Here is a 25,747-nt window from a genome sequence, read left to right on the forward strand (position 1 = left end):
GGCACTTCCTTTTTACTGCACTGTATTAGTATATGAACTGGTTTCCGAATGATATTTGCTTGTGATATTGTGTTCTTGCTGTCAATGTCGTGCGTAATCCGCACAGAGTACTCAGGCACCCTGTAATGCTTTCACTTTTTGCCTGATTACGCCCGCCATTGTAATGCAAATAAACACAGCTTGAACTCATTTTCTCAGAGATAAACGCTGAATAAAACGCTGACGTTATCCGGAACAAAGTCAATAAGGGCCGTAGTACTCGATTTTCTGATGCCCCTACTCGCAAGCTTTCTTTTTTTTTTCAGAATGTGATCTTGTGCTGTAGAAACGTTCTTCAGACGTCTCTTAAGTGCTCGTTTTTATTCTCAAGCACCCAACGAAAACTGTCATTGCCGTAACTCCATGATGTCCTAGTGGCAAGCAGCCATGGGATGTCGCGCAAGTATGACCACGCTGATTCATTTCGGTTGGCATATACTTAAATGATATTGCGCGACAAAAAAAAAACGACATGGACGTGAGAGAAGACGACACACCAAGCGCAAACTTTCAACTAAGTTTATTGTTTATTGTTCAACTAAGTTTACGCTTCGAGGTATTGCCGATGAATAAGCAATTGAAGGAGGCGACGAAGTGTGCTACCAGCGGACGTGAGCTCCTCAGGGACCCGCTTTTTCGTCTTAATTTGTGAGTTTCCTCGCTTGACCTCTGCACTCACTAGCCAGAATTCGGTCGATGACTTCCCGCCTCACCAGGTGGGGGCACTTTTTGGCCTTCAAGCAGTACCAGCGGCTTTTAGGCTACCGAAGGAGTTGGCGAAGAAGAGACCCCGTTCCTCCCAGCGCTTGCCTGATGCAAGTGGAGAGATGAATGCTACTGCACAACAACAAGCGCCCGCTGTGCAACCGGCTTGCAGTGACCACTTCAACCCAAGTGTGACAACGCATGCTGACCTCCAGACGAACTCCCCCAAGAGAGACGCGTAGTGACGTTCATGAGCCTTACAGCAAGCCCCAATAATCGAAACCGCAGACACGGAAGCGGAAGACAGATCTTTCACCACGGTGACGTACAAGAAATCACTCCAAGCGGGAATACCAGTGATCTTCAAGCTCACCGACCCGGAAGCGTTGTTTTGGAAAGTGAATCCAAACAAGTTGGCCAGTGAGATTATTACCACGGCAAGAGAGAAGGTACAATCATTTCGTGCAATGAGGGAAAGTAACTTTTCCGTCAATGTGTCTTCTCTCGCTGCCTCTACGAGACTACTTGAGCTAACTCACGTTGCTGGCCTTGCAGTGGAGCCATACGGGCCACCATCGAACACGAAAAATCTAGGAAAAATAATACATGTTCCAATTAAGTACGCTGAAGACCAACTACTTGAGTACCTACAAGATAGCGGAGTCATTTTCGTTAAGAGGAAGCTTTAGCTCGGGTGCTCCTATCCAAATACACGTAAAAGGAGAATTCGTTTTAATCGGAAACCACAGCACCAAATTTGACAAGCTTTGTTGCATTTAAAAGAAAAACTTAAAATTTAGTGACTGCTGGTTTCGAATTTTCATGTCATCAAATGTTTATTAAAAATTGGCAAATATTGCTAATTTTTAGAAAACGAAACTATCAAGTTAACAGCTCTGTAACTCAGCAATGAAAAATTATATCACCATTCTGGGAAATGCATCTAGTACTACATCTAAAGCGCACACAATTGATAGGTTACAGATGAATCTCGAAAAATTTGATAATATGAAAATCAAGCTTTTGCAGACCCCTTGTACACAATGTAACGAACTCACCTAAGCTATAGATTGACATACAGAATTTGTCCGCTTTGAATGATCTAACGGATGCCGTTTACAGAACCGCGATATCTGTTCTTGATGCAGAGCTACTGTAAATTTCTTGCTTCTATATTTCTCAAGCATTTGAATATTCTGAAATCTTTCTTTAAAACTTCAGGCGCTAAATCGAAATTCCGCTTCCAAGAGTCATTAGAATTTAACTTTCTCTCTCAAATGCGCCAAATTTCATTAAAATTGGTCCAGGGGTTATCTCCGAAAAACGTTTTTGCGTTTTACATGTATTTGAATAGGGCGCGTCGGACTTTGGCCCGAGCTAAAGCTTCCTCTTCAGAGGCAGACCAGATGGCTCTGGCGAGAAGATGGAACAGTGGAACCACATGTACTTCGGAGCGTCATCCTACAATTCATGCCTGACAAACCATTGCCAACACGCCTCCTACTTGGATTCAGGAGTCATCCAGTCCAAGAATATTTAGAACCTGCAACTCGGTGCTACAATTGCCAGCGATTTGGTCATGTTGCTAAGCCCTGCCATGGCCAATTGCAATGCAAATTCTGTGTGGGAGCGCATGATTATAAAGTCTGCACCTCTAGCAATCAACTCAAATGCACCAACTGCAACGCACACCACACAGCTTCTTACGCTAGATGTCCCAAGCATCGAGCGCCTTCATTACTCAGGCGACAAGAAATATTACATGGTCGGACCCCGAAGCAAGGCTCGCCTCCTCCGAACTTAGATGCTGTCAACCCAGTAAACGCAACTCCTCCGTTACAATCAGCAGAGCGCAAGAAAACGTATGCGATGGTGGCTGATGGTTTACAGGAAATAAAAGGCAAATCAAGCAGGAAAGAGAGCCAAGGAAAGACGTCGCCAAGCGTTGTCGACCGCCAACATGAGTCTCAGCAGGCATTGATCCCATTGAGAACACAAGCACCTGCGTATGTCTCCCGTGAAGCAGGAATCATCTCAGCAGCATATGGTGATCTCTATGCTCTTTGTTGCGTTAAAAGCAATTCTGTGGGCGTTCCCTATGGCAAACAACCTTCCAGAGAGGAGCACTGTTCATTCGTTAGAACCGCTGGTACTATAAAAGTAGCTTACAACATAGCATAATGGCTCGCCAGATGGATAACTGTTTTCAAAACACAACCGTGGAATCATCTCAGCAGCATATGGTGATCTCTATGCTCTTTGTTGCGTTAAAAGCAATTCTGCGGGCGTTTCCTATGGCAAACAACCTTCCAGAGACGAGCACTGTTTTTTCGTTAGAACCGCTGGTACTACAAAAGTATCTTACAACATAGCATAATGGCTCGCCAGATGGATAACTGTTTTCAAAACACAACCGTATTTGAATGAAATGCAAATGGCATTCCATCTAAGAGTGCAGACTTCAGGAAGCTTGTTTCGCAACACAGGTTCCCCGTTGAGTGTCTTAACGAAGCCGGTGTAGACTGTATTTTCAGTCTTTTGAACTACGTAATATACCCACCTTCACGAACTCCGAACCCTAGACGAACTATGTTATGCGTCATACGCGATGTACCTTCCTGTCTTCTCTTCTCCTCAGACTCTGATGTGCCTGAGTTCGTTGTCTGTAAAGTTCAGCTTACAAAGCTGCTAGTGACCATTGTTTGTGTTAACATGCAACGAGCATCGCGCATTACTGAGTCAACTTTCATGCATTTGTTTCAAAGGATTCAACGACCAGTCCTGTTCTGCGGGGCCTTCAATGCGCATAACGTCACCTGGGGCAGTAGCCACACTGATTCTAGAGGCAGGTCTTTAGAAAAGGCTATAGACTCATACGGCCTTGTTGTGCTCAATGACGGATCGATTACCTTCTTAAGAAGCTACAATCACGTTAGTTGACTTGATTTTACTATAGCCTCCCCTGACCTTACGCGCGGTATTAAATGGTGCACAGATTATGAGACATGGGGCAGTGACCCCTACCCAATCCTCATAGCGCATCCCCTTATGCATCCGGCAATATCTCCCAGAGTAACTAATCTTAGTAATTGGCAACTATTTCTAGAATGTAATGCTGTGGTACTGAACCAAGTAAATGGCCTGGACACGTTCATGACATCGGTACTAATTACTCCAGGGCTACGCGATACACACTGTTCCGGAGGGACAAAACAGTGTCGACGCAGACTATGAATGACTCCGAGCCTTTAGACGCAGAGCAGAGCGTCGGTTTCGTCGTTCCGGACGGCTTGAAGATTATCACGAAAGTCAAGCTGCACATAGAAAATCTAACCGGGACATGCAAAAACTGGAACAGCAATGGTGGCATGAGTTCTGTACGTCACTTACCCCCTTCACTCCCTTAGCGAAACTTTGGAGATTAATAAACGCCCTTGGCCATCCGGTATCACAATGTAGTCCCTTCAAGAGCCTTGCTACAGCTCTTGGCGTATCTGAACGCGAAATTGCAAACCCGTTCTGCGCAACACTAGGAAATTTCGCAAATCCTGTATCAACTCAAGATCAATCTATCTTTTCGGTGCAGCAACAGATTGAAAATGCTTGCAATTTACCTCATGCCCAGTTGGATATTCTGTTCTCTCTAAAAGAACTGCTGCACACTCTCTCGAAGACACGCCAAAGAACAGCGACTGATCCAGACATCTCTTATTGTACCTTCAAAAACTTTGGCCCAACAGGCACGTCCACTCTCCTACACGTCTTCAACAAGATGTGGGAGGAAGAACATGTTTTCCTATGAGTTAGGGGATCGCTAACGTAGTCCCATTGCTAAAACCTGGCAAAAGGCCACTGTCTCTTGACTTCTTCCGTCCTGTTAGTTTAACGAGCTGTGTTTCAAAGGTGATGGAAAATATTATCGATATTAGACTGCAATGGTGAATAGAATCCAGCACTTGTCTACCACATCAGATGGTTGGCTTCAGAAAACGCAGATGTACAATGGACTGCATCTTTGACTTGGTATCGTTTGTTGATCACGAGATTAGCTGTGAGAAAATTGCTGTCGCTGTGTTTATTGATATTAAGAAGGCCTTCGACCCGGTCAGTCACCTTCACGTTCTGCTTGGACTCTCAACTCACGAAGTGCATGGCCGTCTTCTCAAACGGATCGCTAACTTCTTGAAAGACAGAAAGATATATATAAATACAAATGACGGGATCAAAGCGACGCATACACCATAAACAAAGGAGTTCCGCAAGGAAGTACATTAAGTCCACTTCTCTTCAATGCAGAAATAGCAGGTTTATCAGCAGTACTTCCAGCAGTCATAAACATATCTATATATGCTGATGACATTTGCACATGGACATCGAATAAGTATCTAGAAGTTGTCAAGGATCGCCTGCAGGAAGCTTTGAACGCAATAGGTGATTATTTAAGAGAACGGGGAATGAAGATATGCCAAATCAGCGGTTCTGCCTTTCAAAAGAAAAAAGGTTAAAAATTTTGGTTTTTGAACTGATGGCCATGAGATCGAGCTGGTTCGGAAGCATGGTTTTCTCGGCGTGATTTTAGACCACCAGCCTCGACGGACTTATCATTTGACCGCTCTGGAGGACCAAATTAGTTGTGTTATAAGTGTTATCCGCAGAATCGCGGGCACGAAATGTGGTGGAACAACAGCCTCCCTGTTTCACGTCCACTCAGCCCTTGTGCGTCAGAGAATTGCTTACTCCACCCCTGTATTGCCCGAATTATCTGCGACGTCCCTCCATCGGCTACAGCTGTTGCAGGCTTGAAGTTTACGAGTGTGCCTAGGAGTCCCGCAAGCCACGTCGTCACCTCACTATTGCAGAAGTGCGGGAACCGCATTTCACGGTGATTTGCAGCCTGGAAACATCCCGACATCTGTTCAGAATTTCTATTCAGCATTCTGCATACCCCCTTTTCCCTGTGATAGAGAACCGTCCGGGTGCACAGATACACGCCTTGTTTCAAGAGCATAAATCACGACTCCCACGATCACTTTTTAGGCACCCAGACCTCTGCTACCACCGTGGCTCCTGCAAGTGCCGAAAATAGAAACGTCAATCGAAGGGCTTCAAAATAAAGGCGACGTTTCCACATTAGCAGCAAAACATCAGCGTTACATCACCTATTTGACAAGTACCAGGAATCTATTCACGTCTACATGGACGGGTCTGTAATCAAAGAAAGTGTGACTGCAGCATTTCTTATACCATCCTTAGAGGCAGAGTACGCTTGTCGACTAGGGCGCACGTCGTCACCAACAATAGCCGAAATAGTGGCAATTCTGCAAGCCTATTTTATCAAAAATTATGAGACACCAACAAAGTAGGTAATTTGCACGGACTCTTTATCGGCTTTAGCATGTCTTGAGGATGTTGATGACAGCCAACTACACGCACGAATAACATACGCAGTACTGAACAGTTTAACTCAGGCTAACGAAAGGAAACATGAAGTGATATTACAGTGGATCCCGGGCCATGCAGGTATAGCAGGCAAGGAACTAGCGAACTCAATGGCAAAATCGGCCCATAAAGATGCGCAAATTCAACTCATTCCTTCATCACCAATGGACACAAAACGGTTATTGAGAGTATTAAAGAAAGACTTGTGTATGTCAAGATGGTTTAATGAAAACACTAAGAAATCAATCCTTTACGAAGTAGACCCTCAACTCAAATACCAGCTGAATGTACGTCTTTCTAAAAGTACCGAGACACTAATTCATCGAATGCGCCTTGGGACAGCATACACCAAACATTTCCTACATCGAATCAAATGGGCTCCTTCCCAGGCTTGCTCCTGTGGCCACGACGATGGAGGATGTTCGCCATCTACTACTCCAATGCCCCATATCCGAGATGCAAAGACGGCAGCTAGAACAAGAGCTACACTCCAGTGATCCTTACCGGCCTTTCTCACTCACAAAATTGCTGGTCCTATGGCCATTTAAAATAGCACAGCGAAAAGCGTTGAACGCACTTCAACATTTTTATGAACACACAGGCATCCTGAACAAATACTACGTATTGCACTGAATAATCACACGATGGCACTATAACGTTCTTCTATTATTTGTAATTATTAGTGCTTGTATATTACGTGTTATACATTTTTTGTGCCTGAATTGTTTTAACACTGTGTAGTTCCTCATCTGTTTATATGTTCATCTGTTAAATGACGCTGGCCATAAGGATGAATATATACAGATGAAGGGCGAAGATAATGCTCACTTTATTTTGTGAACGCTTTAATTCTTCTCGCTCAGGCCGGACACAGCCTAAAGATTCCTGCCAAAAGGAAATCGTCAGTTCACGGGATTTATAACCTGTTAGAATTGGTTAGGTTACGTTTCCTTGCATTAAAATGCTTCATGCTTAACAGTTTAGGTTATGTAGAGTCAGGTTCAATCTGCTTCGCTTCGTGCAACCGGTATTGTTATGTGAGCTTAGATTGGGTTACGCTAGACTAGTTTTTTTTTTGCTTCTCTAGGTGCGACCAATTATCAGCTTATAGCCTTCTTGATCTGATGAGAGTGCGTAAGTCACCCTCGCGTTCTGCTATCCTTGTTCCCTGAGATGCACTTAGTACTCGGGGTTTTCTCTTCTTTGTTACATTACTGAATAAAATCGCACAAGCTCAGATTTTAGAGCGGTCCCGCTTTAACTATGTTAGTGAGGCGCATTAAGGGCCGTCCTAAACAGCACCCCAAAATCTCGATTTATTTTCCGGCTTGTGTGGCTCACTATTCATGAACATAGCTATAGCCTTGCAAGGACTTTAGCGAACTGCTTATAAAAATACGCAGATTGAAAGAAAACAGTGGCCTTTCGTCTCCTTACTTCCTGTGGAATAATCTGTAATCAGTGATCAACCAGCTATGGCCTCACCGCACAGCATTCAGCAGATGGACCGACCCAACAGTAACGGTTCCAGGGGGCAGTAGCCTGGAACAGCCGCCTGTGACTTAATTCAGCCCGTTGACAAGCATCCGGGTGCCTTTGTGTGTGTGTGAGAGTTCGGACAATGAACGGGACTTCGACCTCACGAGGGTTTGCTGGAGGGAGCGCGAAGAATACTCATCTGATATTTTTTCCCTCCACGCCCTGCCTATCCCTTATCCGCTATTGGGTTGTATTTCTCATAATGGGCCCACTTATGAAAATACCCATGCGATTATTGATTGGTTGACCTGCCAGCTGTATAAGCAACATTGCTTGTACCGTGAAATGTCGCAGCAAATTGTTCTGTCTTCTTTAAAATTTTTCTTGTTTCAGGCAAGAAAAGCCATCCACCGAAGACTCATGGTTTTACCTGCGGCAAGTATAGACATAACTAAATTAGTACCTCTTCGCGCTATTCTAGTAAATATGCTATATTTGTGGTAATCCTTGTATTTTCCAACTTCTTTGGGTCAACAGAAAATGCGAGCTTGCCTAATATGGGCCGTCGCCCAGCTTGCAGAACGAACCTCGAAAAACCCTACCCTGTAGCCGCCAGGGTATGCGACGCACTTGGCATGGACCTTCTGCCGGGTACTGTAGAGGATAAATTTATAACGAACATTATTAGGTACTACGAAGACTACACGCACCGTGGGAGAAATAGACTTTACTGGCTCGACGTTCCTACACCAAGGTGTGCATACGGGACTTTCTTACTTTTATTTTTAATACGTTTTAACGCGATCGCATTACAGGCAGAACTCGCAAGGTTTGTAGATATATGCGTTACGACGAGTGCGGGCCGATCCCGAAGGCAGTTAAGTAGAAAACTGTGGGCGGATCTCGATGACAATGCAGCCCAACACAGCGTTTCAAAGCTCTAACTGTCATGAGAGAATAACGCGAGAAACTGCCACGTCACGCCCGCACAAGACGTTTCAAAAAGAGATTGTGGCAGGGGAAGAGCGAAAATAGGCCCTTGACGCACGTTCCAGACATTTAAAAGAAGGATTTTGCCACGAGATAAGCATGCGTGCGATCATGACCTAGTGGTGAGGGCGTTGGTCTCCTATGCTCGAAGAGAGAGGTTCAATCCCACCTTCGGTCGCACATTTCGTAGTGGCGCTATGTTAGACTTCACCGATTTTAAAAGCGGATCGAAGACAACTCGATGTATGTTGAGCGTACCGCGAACGTGTCACAGTGGGCGCAATAATACGCAGTATAAAAAGTCCGCATTAACAGACGATAATGTACAAGGCCGTCTAAGCTGTCGAGACTTCAAATAAGCACACTATCTTCCTGGCCCTTGTTTTACGTATTCTTGCGTAATTGCGGCGTCCTTCCAATATTATCAAATAATGTAGACGTCGCCACCATCGATGTGGATTTTCAACAATGCCGCAGAACGCGTTAAATAATTTGCAGGAATAAAGAGGGTTTGGGTGATTCGAATGGCCAAGCTGGTGCGGCCCTCCAAGGGACGGTGGTTTTGACAACGGGGCAGCTAACGAAATACGACAAACGAGCTAGAAGCGTCAGCCTGCATGCTACAGGAACAGGATGACCGCATTCATGGCACTCTGTTCCACCATTTCCCGCAGTCCCTGATAGAAAATGGCTGTCACTTATCTCAAAGCGCTGCAGATTCACTTCAGTAGGCTCTAGTGAATTATCTTCTGAAGTCGGTGAATCACCATACCATAGATTTACAGCACTGATCCGCTTCAATTCCACAGTAAAGTACAGTGCGACCCTTTACAAGCGATGCGGGAGAAATAGAGTGGCTTAATCGGCCCTGACTTGGCGTAGTTCAGAAATTTGGATCTCATCCCGTATTAGACGACTGACGCGAAAAAGTGGCGATTGCCCAGCTTTCCGGCGCATGCTCATTTTACCTTGAATTTCTTCCGCAGCAGGTGCGTCGAATCCCGCGTGGTTTAGGGAGGGCATGGCATTAGTAGTTGGAAGTGTTTTCGTCGATGTAGAAGTGAACTGCGATGTGCTCCAGGAAGCGCCCAATAGACTTAGAATAAATCTCTTCTCGCAAACAATTTCTCTGATAGCTCCGCCAACGATTTTACTTGCGACCAGCGTTTTCCAGGCACATGTATTTCCAGTGCGGGTTTGTTGAAATATTTCACCACTTTTCGTCTGGCTGTTTTATACCCCGCACATTCACATAACGCTTTATTGCAAATATTTCAATGCGAAAATGTGAAAATCACAATAAATTTTCCTGTGTGTAGCCACTTGGACTTCTGGAGAAGTGAATCGCGAAAATTCATTGTCTTTTTTTTTTTCGTCAGCGGCAACAGCTCCGTGTGCACTGCAGCCCTTTACGGCGACGACGGCGTCGCAGCTGCCCTGTCTGAAGTGGACTGCAACACGTCTCTACATTCGCTATGTGTTTGTGAGTGCCTGCCTCTCCATTTTTTCTTACTTCGCAGCCTAACGTCTCGCTTGTCCTTGCGGTACATTAAAAGTTCAGAACAGGGACCGAGTTCTGGAAGCTTATGTTCCGGGAATCATTTCACTGACTATAAGGGTTACAGTTTCTCCTTTATACGCGCCCTGTGAGCTGTCAATTACGACGGCTGACTGCATCAGCAGAAGCCACGTCAGCCTCCGCGGGGCTCCACGCGGTGGCGCTTCAGTCAGGCACCAGGATTACTGTCTACGACCATTTATTACTGTCTGATGACACGAGGAATTCATGATGAGTTGAGAGAAATGGTCATTGACGAGGAACGCTATAGCAGCATAGGGAGGGGCCGTAAACGCATCATTTTGAAAATGGGATATGTAGTTGGGAAAAAGAGCAAGGAGTGCGAAATGGACTGTCCAAGTTTGAACGCTGAACAAATAACAAATATAGTCACTAGAGTCAATGAAGTACTTAGCAAATGGGCAAGTAAAGAGTGGGAATACAGTGAGCTTCTAAGTGTAATAACGAAAGGAATACGGAAAGAGAAACAACATGTTCATTGGAAAGGAAAAAAGAAACCAAAAAGCTGGTGAGCAGGGCGATACGAGAAGAGATCGCCGAACGACAGAAAGCATCCCGAGATCACAGACAGACAAAGAAGGCGCAGTTGCCGCAGAATGAAGTAGCCAGTAAATGGGAAATATACCGGGAGAAAAAGTCTATGGTTCAAATTCTGGTGCAAGCAAAGATAAAAGGTGGAAGTGAACGCTAGTTAATTGTCAGAAATACGTGAGAAAAAGAAGGCCGCTCCTAGAATATTTTGGAATTACATAAAATTATTTGGGAGGAAGTCTGGAACAGTACAACCACATATTCTAGACGAAGGTGGAAACAAACTGGAAGCGGACCCGGCAATAATTTACATCGGAAAAATAACAGCCGAATCTTTCAAAGACAATGAAGAGGTTGTAGTTGAGGGAAAAAGAAGCATGAACGAGGACCAGATGGAAAAGTAGCTGGTACTGATGAATTTCAACTGGAAGAAAGCCGATGAGAAAATTTTGAAGCGCACAGCCACAGGGCTAGACGAGATTCTGGTTAGGCTGAATAACCAACTAGGACGAAAAAGTTAGGAAGCTGTGCTGAAAGCAGTGGAAAAAACTGTAAAATATCGACAAATGCCAGACAGTAGGCGACAAAGTAGAATGCATTTTAGTTAAAAAGGTAAGGGGAGGAAAGACAGAATTTACTCGTACAGACCGTTGACCATTACATAGGTAATATACAGGCTAGCAAAGCAGGCAATCAAATTAAGGCTGCAAGCATGGGCAGAGAATATTGGCATTTTGCGAGAACTACAGCGTGGCTACAGAATAGGTAGTCTGGATGATAACGTATTTGTTCTTACTCAGTGTATTGGAATATCAAGAGTAGAAAGCAGACCGTTGTATGTGGCCTTTTTAGACATTACAGGAGTGTATGACAACGTATACCACCACATTTTGTGGGACATTCTGTAAAGGAAGGCTTAGGTGACGGTTGTATACAGCTTTTGACAGAGATTTACCTAGAAAATACCGTTTCCGTTGAATGGGAAAGGATGAGAAGCGAGGAGAAATTTGATATCAACAAAGAACTCAGGCGGCGGTGGCCTTTATCCCCACTGCTTTTTATGACGTACATGGGGAGAATGGAGAGGGCGCTGGAAGGAAGTAATATCAGGTTTAATCTCTCGTACAATCAGGCGGGTAGAGTATTAGAGCAGCAGCTTCCAGGTTTATTTTATGCGGACGACATTGTGTTGCTAGCTAACAAGGAAAGTGATTTGCAACATCTGGCTAATATTTGTGGGCCGGAAGGCCAGCATTTATCTTTAAAATTTAGTGTTAGAAAATCAGGTGTTATGGTATTCAATGAAAACATTGAACACACGGTGGCAATAGAGGGCCAGGAAATGCCTCGCGAAAAAGAATATAAATGCCTTCGTATATGGATAAACTGAGGCAATATATATATGGAAACATCGGGAAAACAATAACAGGAAAGGGGAAGAGAAATGCAGCCATATAGAAGCACAGAGCGCTATGGGGATACAATAGATACGAGGTGCTCCGGGGTATGTGGAAAGGTGTAATGGTTCCAGGACTTACTTTTGGAAATGCGGTTGTTTGCTTCAGATCATGGTTACAAGCAGGACGACAAAAACGGGTTCAGCGAGAGCAGGGGAAAAGTAAATATGTCCTAAATAGAGATTAGCAAGAGGCGATTGGAAGATTGGTGGAACAAAAGTAGGGAAAGGACAAAAAGCGGAGACGTACAAAAGGAAAGTTCACAATAGGGGGTCATGAAATTTGGTTGCGGGAGTTCATCATGGCTTTTTTCATTTTTTTAACCTAGGTAGGAGAATAGGCAGTATAATAGCAAGAGCTTGGTGGCGCAACCCACCGCCCCGTTCCAGAGGACACGCTCATAACATCCATCCATCCAGGACACGTCGCTGTCATAATCGTCATCTTTAGACCATGTTTATGTTCGCTTCAGGACGCAGGTCTCTCCCTGCGATGTCTAATTACGTCTCCCTTGCGTTGGTTTCTTCCAACTTGCGACTGCAAATTTACTGATTTCATCACCCCACCTAGCTTGCTGACGTTTTCGACTGCGCTTCCCTTCCCTTGCCACCCATTCTTTTACTCTAACGCTAGCGCTCTAACCGTGCGCTATACGTGGCCTCTTAATGTCACCTAGAATATCGGCTATCCCTATTTTCTCTCGGATCCAGACCACCATCTTTGTATCTCTTAACGTTACGTGTAACAATCTCACCCCATCGCTGTTTGGGCGGTCCTCAACTTGTTCTCGAGCTTCGTTATTAAACCCACAAATCTGAAGCACTATTTCCTACCAAAGAAAATCACAACTACTTGTTTACATTTATTTCTTCCCATTGCACACATTGCACTGGTACGAAGAAAACGGTAGAATTATAATTGAGCAAAAATTATTCATTACGGTAGTTACTCAAATAATAATTTGTTTATTGAACTATCCACAATTGAGAATTCCTGCCAGCATATCACAAACTCTTGTAAGGGTTCTGTTTTCGGTTTCCAGCGCTTCAATCAGAATTTTGAGGCATCAAATTAAGCGCATCAAATAAAATACGTTGGGCTTTGCGGGCTTAACCTTAACCTTCACCTTAACCTTAACCTTAACCTGTGTCAAAGTGTCAATAGCAGAACGAATTCTAAGAGAGCGTAGAATGGAAAAGACAACCAGCACGCAGATAATCCTGTAACTACTAGGGGTAGGACTAGCGTCATCCCTTATATTCACACCGTCTCACATAATCTTAAGAAAATCGCCCAGCGAGCGAATGTTCGTGTAGTACTTTCTGCCCCTAACAAGCTAATGAGGATTTGCAAACTCACTAATCCCAATAAGGTATACTCCTCTTTCCTGTGTTAGTTTGTTAATTGCACACATTGTGTTGTTTATTGTTTTCCACTCAAGTGCGGAAAACGTTACGTTGGTCAAATTGGCCGATGTCTGAATGACAGGCTGCGCGAACATGGTTACAATGCCAAGAATTGTATTACAGCTGGGGGGTTTCTTGCGCAGCACTGCAAAACGTGTGGTTGCGAACCTGTCTTAGAGGAATGCGTCATTCTTGGTCGCAGTCGTAATGAGATCACAAGAGAAATCATCGAAGCAAAGGCTATCATTGGTCTGGGCCATGCATGTGTAAGCTCACCTTCATTATCATTATCAAGCAATGAATTGGCGTATCTCCGACTGCAGCCACAGGCTGTCTGAATATGTTACCACTTGGTTACTATCGGTTTTGTTTCTTCACTTCTTTGTTATCTCCTGATGTCATATGGTTTGCCGAGTGTATAAGTAGTCTTGTGTCACGAAATAAACTGTCAGTTGGAAGTTAGCGCTCACTCTGTTTTCCGTTCCCTTTGATTACCCCTACCTCCTTCCTTTTTTGCTCTTCCGAGCTGCGCTACAAGCCTAAAACAGACTTAACCCCCAAGTTTGGGTCCCATATGTTAACATGGTAGAATATACAATTTTCTTTTTAGCGAGTAATTGACCTAGATGAACGTGCTCCTGTAGAGACTCTAGAGGCTGCCTGGCAATCCTGAATGTTTGGTGCCTTGCCAGGCTGTTGAACATTATCATTATTTTCTGCATGTTAATGTTCAACCTTACTCTTACACGTTCTGCTTCAAGTTCCTCATTCATTCGTTTTAATCCACCCCCGTGTTTCTGAACAGGGAAACGTCATCTGCAAACTGAAAGTTGCTGACATATTTCCGTTGATCCTGACTCCTAAGCATTCCCAGTCTAACAGCCTGAATATTTCTTCTAGCATGCAGTGAATATCATTGGAGAGGTTGTCTCCTTGCACTAAAACAGTTGAGCTTGTTTCTGTTGCACGAGAAATACACTAGCCACGTACACATCTATATTGACGGATCGACCACATCTACCAATTCTGGAGGTGCTATGTTTATACCGACAAGAAAAGTCACATTGCAATTCAAGACGTCACATGTCACGACGTCCACGGCTACCAATCTCACGGCTCTGCGGAGTGCGCTTATATTTATTCACACCAAAAGTCCTGGTGCATGGGCCCTTTTTTCCGACTCGAGACCGGCTTTACACAGCATACAGTCAATTCTTAGACGTGAAGCTCACGAACAGCTAACATACGAAATCTTCACACTTCATCACGACGTCAAACAGAAAGGGCATGGAATTATTTTCCAGTGGCTACCTGGCCATTGCGGGATAAGTGGAAATGATGAAGCAGACAAAGCTACCCGAGAGTCACACCTAGGACAACACATCGTTCCCATTCCTCTTTCCAGGACCGACGCTGCAAGGCAGCTTCGTCACCTGCCACGCAAGCTCTCTTTAGCAGAGTGGAACACCCCACATATAAGGCACACCAGCCTGTACGAACTGAACCCTTCGCTACAAATCCAACCTCCACTCGGGCTTTACCGCTGTGAGGCATCGCTTCTATGCCGGCTGTGGTTGGGAGTGGCTTTCACGAAGGCATACACTACTTTTATTGGAATGACCGACAGTGCTGCATGCGACGTCTGCGGCGTGGAAGAGAACATCGAACATTTAGTGTGCCATTGTCACCGATTTCACTCGGAAAGAGAAACATTATCTATCGCATAGCGACGACTGGATGATCGGCCGTTGTCTGTGCAGGTCCTACTTGAAGGCCGTCCCCATCGCTAGTCGGCCCATAAAGCTATGAAGGCAGTTTTGTCTTTGTTGAGGGCGACTGGCCCGTGTGAACGTCTTTGACTCGCTCATGCCCTCTGCGTGCTTGCGCGAGCTCACCGCGGCTTTCCTCCCACTCACCTCCCTCTCTCTATCTTATATGTCCATTCCCTATTTCCCGTTTCCCCGAGTATGGCAGCCAACCAGATGCATTTCTGGTTAACATCACTGCCTATCTTGTTATTTACTTCTCCTCCTCCTCCTCTTCTGCTGAGCGAATGGCTAGCGCTTCAGGCAGCTGTGATCGGGGATGAGGTTTCTAAACCAGCCATCGAACCAGCTTGAGTCGTGGAGAATAAGTGGCAATGTGGCAAGCAAGTTTTGGGACGGACAACTTGGATTCCTTCAATTGCGGGTGCGCGTTTACAGCACTGGGCAGTGACGCTGACAGCGTGTATTTACAGCCTTTTATTTAAGGCATACAGTTATAACATAAAAGCAGATTGTTGCTCCCGGCTGTCGCTGCTATGTGTCAAAGAATAAACTACAGAGAAAGCAGATATTTTGCATTCTTTACCGCTGGACTTCCTGTCCGTATCGAGGAAAGAGATGGCGCGCGCCATGGAACAGGACGATGCTCTCTTACAAGCAGCAGTTTATAAGTGCAGGATCTCTAAGGTCTGCTGTTTATGATACTCTTGAAAACTATTTCACCATGGGCGCTATAATGTATAGCTATTCCAAACATTTCTATTCCAATTCTGCAGTCAGCCCTCCGCGATGGGTCAAAAACTCTTTTGGACCACCCCCATTTAGCCTGTCTGTCATGCTACGTCACGAAAACCGCGACAGCTCCCTCGCTGATATGACGTGTGCACACTGATTATGCATGATTGGACAGAACAATAGAAAAATTGTTAGTTCTCATTCGACGCTTTTCGCCATCAGTCCTCGGCTATTGGTCGAAAGTTTTCGGGCTGCACCCACTTCACCTGCCTGTCACGCGACGTCACAAAACCGCGAAAAGCCACCGCGTGAAAGTGACGTGCACGCGTTAAAGATGAATTAATATGCCGAACAAAACTGAATTTTTTCCTGACTAGCCACAGGCTGCCCCGTTCCGAAAGGAACACAAGATGGCTGCCGCCGATCGCTCAGGCACTGGCTACTCGCACCATCTCGAGAGCATTGGTTTATTTGCCTATAATAAAACTTTTTACGTGGCCATGTGACGTTTCTGAGCGATTCGGCGCGTTTGCGACCTCGATTTGCCAATTCTTCCTTGATGAGGATCGGTTTTAGCGGCATTCTTAACCTTCCGTTCCACGCCGCCGCGATTTTCGACCACCCACCGCAAGCTAAGTAAGGGAAAGCGGACCAATCGCAGGCGGCCGCACCACCCTCTTCATCCGGTTACCTATTTTCAGTGCGCTGGCTCGGCCCCATCGAAATACTCTCCACTTGAGCATGCTCCTCGCCTCCTGGGAGCCAATTACAAACGAAAAACCGCTCAATGTAGGCAATGTTATTCGTTTTGAAAACAAAGAAAAGTGACCTCCTATAAACTAAGAAAGCGTTTGATTGGACTGTTGAGGCAACGCTGCGGTTCACCGACTGACGCGTGCGTTGGCGGTTACGCAAGTTTGACGTCAGGAGATTGGAATAAAAACATGTTGGAATATTTTTTACGTTATAAGGCCCCATATGCAGTGAAATAACGACGGATCAGGGATGCATCCTACTAGCCACGGGCGGGGTCATACCGGGTAAACTGCATAGTGTGGTGGTCATGCATAGACGAGTTGCACGATGCTTACCCGCGAATTGTACACATTGTACGCCTCAAAGGTATCGGTAGGCAGTCTGCTAGCCGTCGATTGAGGATAACCCTGAAGGTGTGACTACATCACGTGTTAGTTTTCTAGAAAAACACATCGTCCCTCTCAAAGCGCCATTGCACCCGTGGTACTGTCTACGCGCAGGAGACAACGCCGATACGAAGAATTTGGTCGGCACGTATAAGGCTGGCAGTACCTGTTAATGAATAAATTTTCTGGACGATGTCAACGCTCAGTGTTTCTGTCTGTGGTCGATGTCCCCTCCGAATGGTCAGAAGTGTTCGTGGTGCGCTCATCATGTTGCGGCGGCCAATATTCAATGTTTCCGAGATGTTGACGCTTTGGCTTTCCAGAGAAAATTGTGTCAGTAAACGGTCGGCAGTTTACGTCACTGTACTGGAGGTGAACTTTTGGCACATCCAGAGAGCACAACAATGTTGCCCACAGGCAGTAGAATACATTTCGTGCAGAATCCCCAAAATATCCTTCAAAAGTAAGGCACAAGCCAACCGCTACAGGTAAAGCTTCAGACAATTTTGTGGTTGCCTGTGAAAACACTTCCCCTGCTACCACACATGAGGCAGCAGCTTCATGTGTAGCCAGTTTGCTTATACCTGTCCACCTGGCCAACTGCAAACTGCCCAGCCTGTTTGCTTATATCTGTCTCGATGTATTGAAGGGTGTGGTGAGGGAGCGTGGCTGGCATGCAGTTCAAACAGACAGCGAGTAAACATAATAATGTGCGCGAAATGAGCGTTTGTGATCAGGATCTCGCAAGAAATTACAGTGGACAGCCCAAATTGGTGCCAGCAGCTGTTTGTCTAATCCGAACCAGTGTGTTCTAGGGAGGGAACCTCTACTCCTGCAGGTTGTTACGAGTGCCGGTGCCAGAAGTTCACATTACGCCAAAGCACGAATGTTTCTGCCGGAAACGCAGTTGAGTACTACTACGGTTACATTTCGCTTTTAAAACGAAGGAGCCTACGCGGGTTCGTCCCCACCAGCTGGTGTTTCCCCTTTACCATAGAGATCGCATGTAGACAGGGCACGGCATGGCCAGGATCGACACTATGCACTTCGTGATCGTCGACCACCTGATGTATTCAAGTCGTAACGTAAAGCATGCCAGCCGAGCTGTCGCGGTCGGCACACTATAGTGCCGAGTCCTGATTGGAGCTAGCGTCGGTATGTGCCGGGCAATAAACCCTGTAATTCGGCGGCGCCTCTGCCTGCTCCGCCTACGTCAGACACTCTGCACTTTCCCTCTGTAAATGGTTATGAACAACATTACATTTCGTTTCCTTCATATCCATGCGATTTCTCAAAAAAAAATTTCCTGTCGAGCGTAACAAAATATATTTTCATTTTGTGCATGCAAGATTGTATTGAAATTACATTAGGTTCGCAGAACAAGAACATTGTCGAGAAAAAAAACTGCAAAATAACTAGTAAAATAATTTTAATGTTTATTGAAATGTTGTATGTTTGTATTTCGAGAGATGTTGAAATTATAGAAAAAGAAAACTGGGTTCCAACGCGTGCGAAAACACTTACTAACGTTCCTGCTGAGTACTTGCTGAATACACGCCACACCGCGGTGCATAGGCTGGTCCGAGGCTAACGGAAGGGAAACGTCAAGCTGAATCTAAATAATTCTTTCACTGGCCGCCGACAAACGGCGATGAATTCCATCTTGCTTGCCTTGGAGGAGCGATGGCAGCAGCAGCCGCTGTAGCGGCGCTCTTTGTTGCTGCAACGTTGTGACAAGCCTGGTAACTGCTGGGGCAGCCTTCCCTCCGGTGCACCAGTTACATCGTGTGAGAGTATTGGGGCCACATCGTGTGAGAAAGTTGAGCGCAACGCTCTACGTTGCCATAGCTTTCAGAGCGTCGCCTTCGGCGTAATGTGCCATATTTTGCTGTATTTAAAAGTTGGTGAAGTGCTTCAATAATTGTAATATCAGTTGCTACGCAACCTAGTGTCGTACTATGAGCTATCGGTATAGATTATCCGTTCGACCGCTTCGTTTACACAATCCAGCCGAATTTGTCAACCACAAGAACCTTGAATATTATACCACTGAAGTTGGGAATAGTGAATGTTCTTTTCCCACACACAAAAAGAAAGGCCACGCACATGTACAATTAATTAAATATATTACGCGAGCCGATGCTTTCTTCATTCGTAATGTTATAGCTTTCTCTAACAGATTATTTGTCTTTTGTTTTCCAGTCACCAACAATGAAAGACGTTCAACGGTGGTGGCCCCTAGCACCAGTGAAATTACCATAGATATTGCCAGTGACGATACTGATATTGGCAACGGTACTGTCAGTGATGTTGCCACCTAAATCACTGATCTTAACAATACTGCTGGCAGTGACACATGCCAACGACACAAATGCCAGTGCCGCAAATAAATTCCTGTAACAAATAGGAGCCAAACTATGGGTGGTCTCTGACGATTGCTTGATGACCGATCTTGCAATATAACAAGACTGGCAGCGACGTGTAGGCTGCGCACGAATTCCAGCGTGGTAGCCATCGGTTTTGTATGGAATTATTAGTGGCAGTTCATCATTCCACCGCGTAGTGTCGCTCTTTATCTTAGTTGTCCTGTGTCATATACCGAAATTGTGGTATGTATAAATATACATGTATGTATTTACAATTTAATCAATTTCGCATAAGTGCGCCAATCTTTTTTTAGAAAAGTGGGTCTCCAGTTGATGGTATGCATTAGCACACTCATTTGTCGTTCGTCTGAAAGCGCAATGTCTCAAGTCTTCTCATCCAAATTCAGTATTTTTTCATGAGTTCTGGTTGTTTGCAATAGTAGAATTCACAGAGCGTCAGTTACACAAAGTGGAGCCCTTAAATGAGGGACATCCATACGTGCAGTGCTGATCCTCATGTTTTATGCGCTATTTGTTTCAAAACGCTGTGATTGTGAATAGATGAATGGATGCATAAATTTCGTGCATGGATGGGTGTATTTTCGGAGCATGCCATTAAAGACAGCTCGTTATGTTAACAATCCTGCTGTGGACGTGGTCCGCGATTGGACAGAGACGAACCGGACGGACGGACGAATGAACGTGTGGACGGATAGATGTCATGCCCTGCATGTCATTGATGCCTTATTATGACACACATGTAACGATATGCATGTCACGGACGAGCGGACAGACAGGCAGACGGACGGACGAATGGATGGACAGACGAATCATAGATAGATAGATAGATAGATAGATAGATAGATAGATAGATAGATAGATAGATAGATAGATAGATAGATAGATAGATAGATAGATAGATAGATAGATAGATAGATAGATAGATAGATAGATAGACAGGAAGACATACATACATACATACATACATACATACATACATACATACATACATACATACATACATACATACATACATACATACATACATACATACATACATACATACATACATACATACATACATACATACATACATACATACATACATACATACATACATACATACATACATACATACATACATACATACATACATACATACATACATACATACATACATACATACATGCATGCATGCATGCATGCATGCATGCATGCATGCATGCATGCATACATACATACATACATACATACATACATACATACATACATACATACATACATACATACATACATACATACATACATACATACATACATACATACATACATACATACATACATACATACATACATACATACATACATACATACATACATACATACATACATACATACATACATACATACATACATACATACATACATACATACATACATCTGAGCGCCTTGCCAGCGGCGCTCTCTGGTTAGAGGACTTTGACATGGCGTTGTGCGACGGTCTGTCATCGACATCGACATTGACAAAGACGTCGACGCGCATGTTCTCACCAACTCGCACACATGAAGTGACACGGCTTGCCTCTTTGCCCTTAATACTCTATTAGCCGCAGAGTAGCGCAAGGTGTCGTGGATTTGCGTACTCTTATGTGGTGCCTTCGCTACTACTCGGCGATGGGCCAGTTCCGGGCTGTCCGATCGCCAATTTCCTACTTTGAGTTGCAGGTCTGATGGACGACTCTGTCACCTAAACTACTTTTCGGTTAGCCACAAGTGGTTGTCCATCGTCACTTCAGCGCCAATGTATACTTCGCTTTGCACTATGGCCCGCAATGTGCCACGCTTGTATTTTCAATGTTACTCCGAGAGTCCGCTTGGATATTTAGTGGAGTGGCACGCTTGATCGCAGGTATGGTTGGTCATATTTCACGTGTGCTGCTCAGCGTCCTTGGCTGGCACCTTCCATGGCTGCTCCATGCAGCCATGGAAGGTGCCGTATAAAGATTGTTGCCGCCGAAAGCCATCTGACCATCTGTGTGGCAAAAGTTGTCCTACCAGCGGCCACCGCCCGCAACGTTGCGTACTTCCTTTTGCAACACTTCCGAATTCGCGAGTATGTGTCCCGTGAACTTCTGAGTGGAAGGAGTACGCGTCTTACTTTCACAGGTAGTTATCGGCACCGTTCACTGCATGCCGCAATGTTCATCGCACTAGTGGCGCCGAAAATTTGCAGACTAATGGCGTGACCAAGCGATTCAATCGCATTTCGTCTACATCGCGTTCGACCACGATATCGCAACGTACGCTCACAACAACGCTCCGCAGGCCTCGCCGGGCTTTCTTATCTTCATTCCGCGTATAAGGACGCAAACTTTCCTGCTCACGCAGAGCGATTCTTCTTTACCAACCGGACCCACCAGAGTATGCTCCACTTTTGGAATCTTCCAGATGCACCGAGGGATGCCGCCAGCTCGCCTGCCTTTTCATCATCATCATCATCAGCCTGGTTACGCCCACTGCAGGGCAAAGGCCTCTCCCATTTTTCTCCAACAACCCCGGTCATGTGCTAATTGTGGCCATGCCGTCCCTGCAAACTTCTTAATCTCATCCGCCCACCTAACTTTATGCCACCCCCTGCTACGCTTCCCTTCCCTTGGAATCCAGTCCGTAACCCTTAATGACCATCGGTTATCTTCCCTCCTCATTACATGTCCTGCCCATGCCCATTTCTTTTTCTTGATTTCAACTAAGATGTCGTTAACTCGCGTTTGTTCCCTCACCCAATCTGCTCTTTTCTTTAACGTTACACCAATCATTCTTCTTTCCATAGCTCGTTGCGTCGTCCTCAATTTGAGTAGAACTCTTTTCGTAAGCCTCCAGGTTTCTGCCCCGTAGGTGAGTACTGGTAAGACACAGCTATTGTACACTTTTCTCTTGAGGGATAATGGCAACCTGCTGTTCATGATCTGAGAATGCCTGCCAAACGCACCCCAGCCCAGTATGGCCTTTTCATACTGTACTGAAAAGCAGTAGTACCGAAAATGCTATCGCGACGACGAAGTGCACTGGCGAGCGCATTTCGCCAGTACTTCTTATTCTGGCTCTGCGTCCCTTCAACCACTCCCGCACTTTCCTCCAGACTCCTCGCCAGGCATCTGCACTACGTTGTGCCACAGACGTCCCTTGTCACCACACGTCCCTTCTCACAACGTCCGCTGACTTGCAGCTACGTGGGCGCGAAGCCATGAACGTGCAGTGACTCAAACAATATTACGGCTCGTCTGTCGACTCCTGACTTTCGGCGATCAGGGTGGCTGCTCCTACTTCCGGTGGTGGTTTTTACGAATCAAGACTGCAGCGTCTTTCACCGCGTGACCAGCGCGTCGCTCGTGCGCCCAGCTCTCGCACTCTGAGCGTGGTCAGCATTGCAATAATTCTGAATTTGTCCTCTTTCTCAATTTCGCTGCTGCTGCAGGTTTGCAAAATGTTTGAATAGGTGTTTGCGCAGTCGTTACAAAGCTCCGCAATGGATCAAAAACTAGCCACATAAGCTGAAATTGCAGGTAAAAATAATCTTAATTGTTATCGCTGAAGCAACAAACAGAGCACGCTTCTTTCTCCTTATGAGAATGGTCTGGCGTGTGCGCATGCGGGATAAATAAATAAGTGAATAAACAAATAAATTGTATATAAATATTCAGCACGGAAATTTAAAAAAACAGACAACCGCTCAGGATGGCCCCGCTAATGGAACGATTGTCTCTCGTAGTGGCTAAAACAAGCCATGGTTTTCTTTTCAAATGTAGATTATTATTTTTGATTCTTTACTTAAAGTCTCGAAATATGACCTTTGGTGCCCCACGCGGCAAAAGCATGATGAAAGAGGTCTATCCGTGACCTTCTGTTAGTGTACGGGGTTCCTAGTCTTTTTATTCGTACTGAAATGCAGTGCACTTTTTTCTATCATAAGTTTTTTATAACTTACAATGTGCAGATAGGCATTTGTTTGCAGTGAGTAGAAAAGTGGTGCTGCCTTCGCGTTCGTTCTTGATGAGTTGGCTCGGCTCATCTAACGACAGAACAACGACGATGGGGGCCAGCGAGCCATGACGTAGGCGTGTGTTTAGGGGTGAACAACGTGGTACAAATGCAAGAAAGGTCCGTGCAACAACGCGAACTTGTTGCACCAGCTTTTTGTTTTCATAAGTGGTTGAAAAGGTAAACATGCATGCGTTAACCACAGTTACACTCGCTGCTGTTAAAGCAAAATGATGGGTGGTTTTCACACTTTGCGAGGCGGACTGTCGACATCGCTTTCACTTCTCAACGTTGCTGGGAGAGGGGCTATTATTTCTGAAGAGGCTGCCCAGATCGAAAAACTTCTGCTTAAAAAATATATACGCGCTTTTGGAAGCAGCCGCTGCAGCTGGAAACACTACCGAGGGTGAGCTTTGCGGGGCGCCATAAAACACTAGGTCCTTAGAACTCAGTTGTCAGTAGTTTTAAGACTGTTTACGCGTGGGAATTCGAAAGCATTATATTAGCTTTAGCATGACCTATGATCAGGAATTGCTGAGCATAGCAAACGCTGACCGATGAAATGCGAAGAGCAAGTGACGCGCGTGAGGGAACGCGCTCATCTTAAACACTGATGACGTGGCGCCACCTGCTGCCTTCGTGACGCACGCGCTATAGGCCGTACCTTTAGTCAGCCAGATGGCTGCAATGTGACGTGTGCAATGACGCACGCTGTAGGCACAGCTTTTATCAGCCAGAACCGTGGAGCCACTGCTGCGTCGGGGAAGCGTGCGCGTCATGCACCCCGGAGTCCCTGGTGCGATTGCCACCCAGGCCGAAATGTACCAAATTTTCTTTCCTAAGCCATTAATTTACTTTGTTTACAGAAAGCTCCCTGAGAAATTTGACGGCAATCCGAGGATTTTGGGCGCGTTTTTACTCTTTGCGCCGTCGCCCATTTTCGGTCACGACGCCGACCACGACGCCGGATTTTCGCCTAATGGGGCATATAACGCTTTCGCATTAAAAATAAATAACGGCAGTTTATGCTTTCTTCGCTTTTCGGGTACAGTTGTCATTAAGAATAGATCTCTCTGTTTTTCCAGTCGCCAAAGATAGGAGACCTTCAACCATATTTCCCTTTACCTATCGAACTCCCAGTTACGCAAGCATTGACGCTACGACTGATACTGCTACTGATACTGTCAGTGATACAAATATTTAAGCCGCCGGTGTTCCTGTGAAGTAATGCCGTCAAGCGATGGGTGGCAACCGACGAATGTTCGATCAACGACCCCATTGCCTTGTTATAAAAGAGCGTGTTTTGTAACGTACAAACTGCGCTTCAATTCCTGCGCTGTAGTGACTATTATTTGGTGGAAGCCCTGATGGTCACCGAATGTTCGATCTTGTAGGGACACGATTTGGCGTTTAGTTGTCTAGAATCAGCAAACGGGAGTGAAATAGCGCTACATGCTTTTCCACTTTGAAGCTGTCGGTATACAAGAGAGTATGCATCATGGAACGCCATCCTCATTTTAAACTGAGAGACATAGATAAGGCGAATGAAGCATGCTACAAGTAATCCTGTCCCTTCTGTGTAACTATTCATAATGACTCAGCGGATATTCAAGAAAAAAATGTTATTTGATTATTTGTTCCCGCTCTTGTTAGAGCACAGTTTCAACCTCATTTGTATATATGTATATATATATATATATAAATATATATATATATATATATATATATATATATATATATATATATATATATATATATATATATATATATATATATATATATATATAAATGAGGTTGAAACTGTGCTCTAACAACCGCGGGAACAAGTGTGTGTGTATATATATATATATATATATATATATATATATATATATATATATATATATATATATATATATATATATATATATATATGTATTCCGCTGTCACAATGTATGTGTGGGAGTCCTGATGATGAGCTATGTAGTTCCACCTTCTCGCCGAGTGTTATAGGTGAAGAAATAAAGAGGAAGATGAAAACAGGCGTCGAGAAGAAGCGCGCTCCAACAGCCTCGCCCGACCACGCCATGTGCAGT

The 25,747-nt window shown here is 45.0% G+C and overlaps 2 protein-coding genes across 2 annotated transcripts in view; one reads left to right on the plus strand and one right to left on the minus strand.

The window, feature by feature from the left end:
• The window catches only part of LOC135921305 (uncharacterized), a 79,774-nt gene extending 60,097 nt beyond the window's left edge, over nucleotides 1-19,677 (plus strand). The window contains exons 11-14 of the mRNA XM_065455630.1: nucleotides 8,056-8,097; nucleotides 8,200-8,416; nucleotides 10,032-10,135; nucleotides 19,471-19,677. Of these exons, the coding sequence (XP_065311702.1) occupies nucleotides 8,056-8,097; nucleotides 8,200-8,416; nucleotides 10,032-10,135; nucleotides 19,471-19,589 (482 nt within the window). The 3' untranslated portion in view covers nucleotides 19,590-19,677. The remainder of the gene's footprint in view (nucleotides 1-8,055; nucleotides 8,098-8,199; nucleotides 8,417-10,031; nucleotides 10,136-19,470) is intronic.
• LOC135921304 (uncharacterized) overlaps nucleotides 1-25,747 on the minus strand; it is a 208,343-nt gene that overhangs the window by 166,252 nt on the left and 16,344 nt on the right. The gene's annotated exons all lie outside the window — the stretch shown is intronic.

The sequence above is a fragment of the Dermacentor albipictus genome, chromosome 1, assembly GCF_038994185.2.
Source record: "Dermacentor albipictus isolate Rhodes 1998 colony chromosome 1, USDA_Dalb.pri_finalv2, whole genome shotgun sequence".
In the NCBI taxonomy this organism is placed as follows: Eukaryota; Metazoa; Arthropoda; class Arachnida; order Ixodida; family Ixodidae; genus Dermacentor; species Dermacentor albipictus.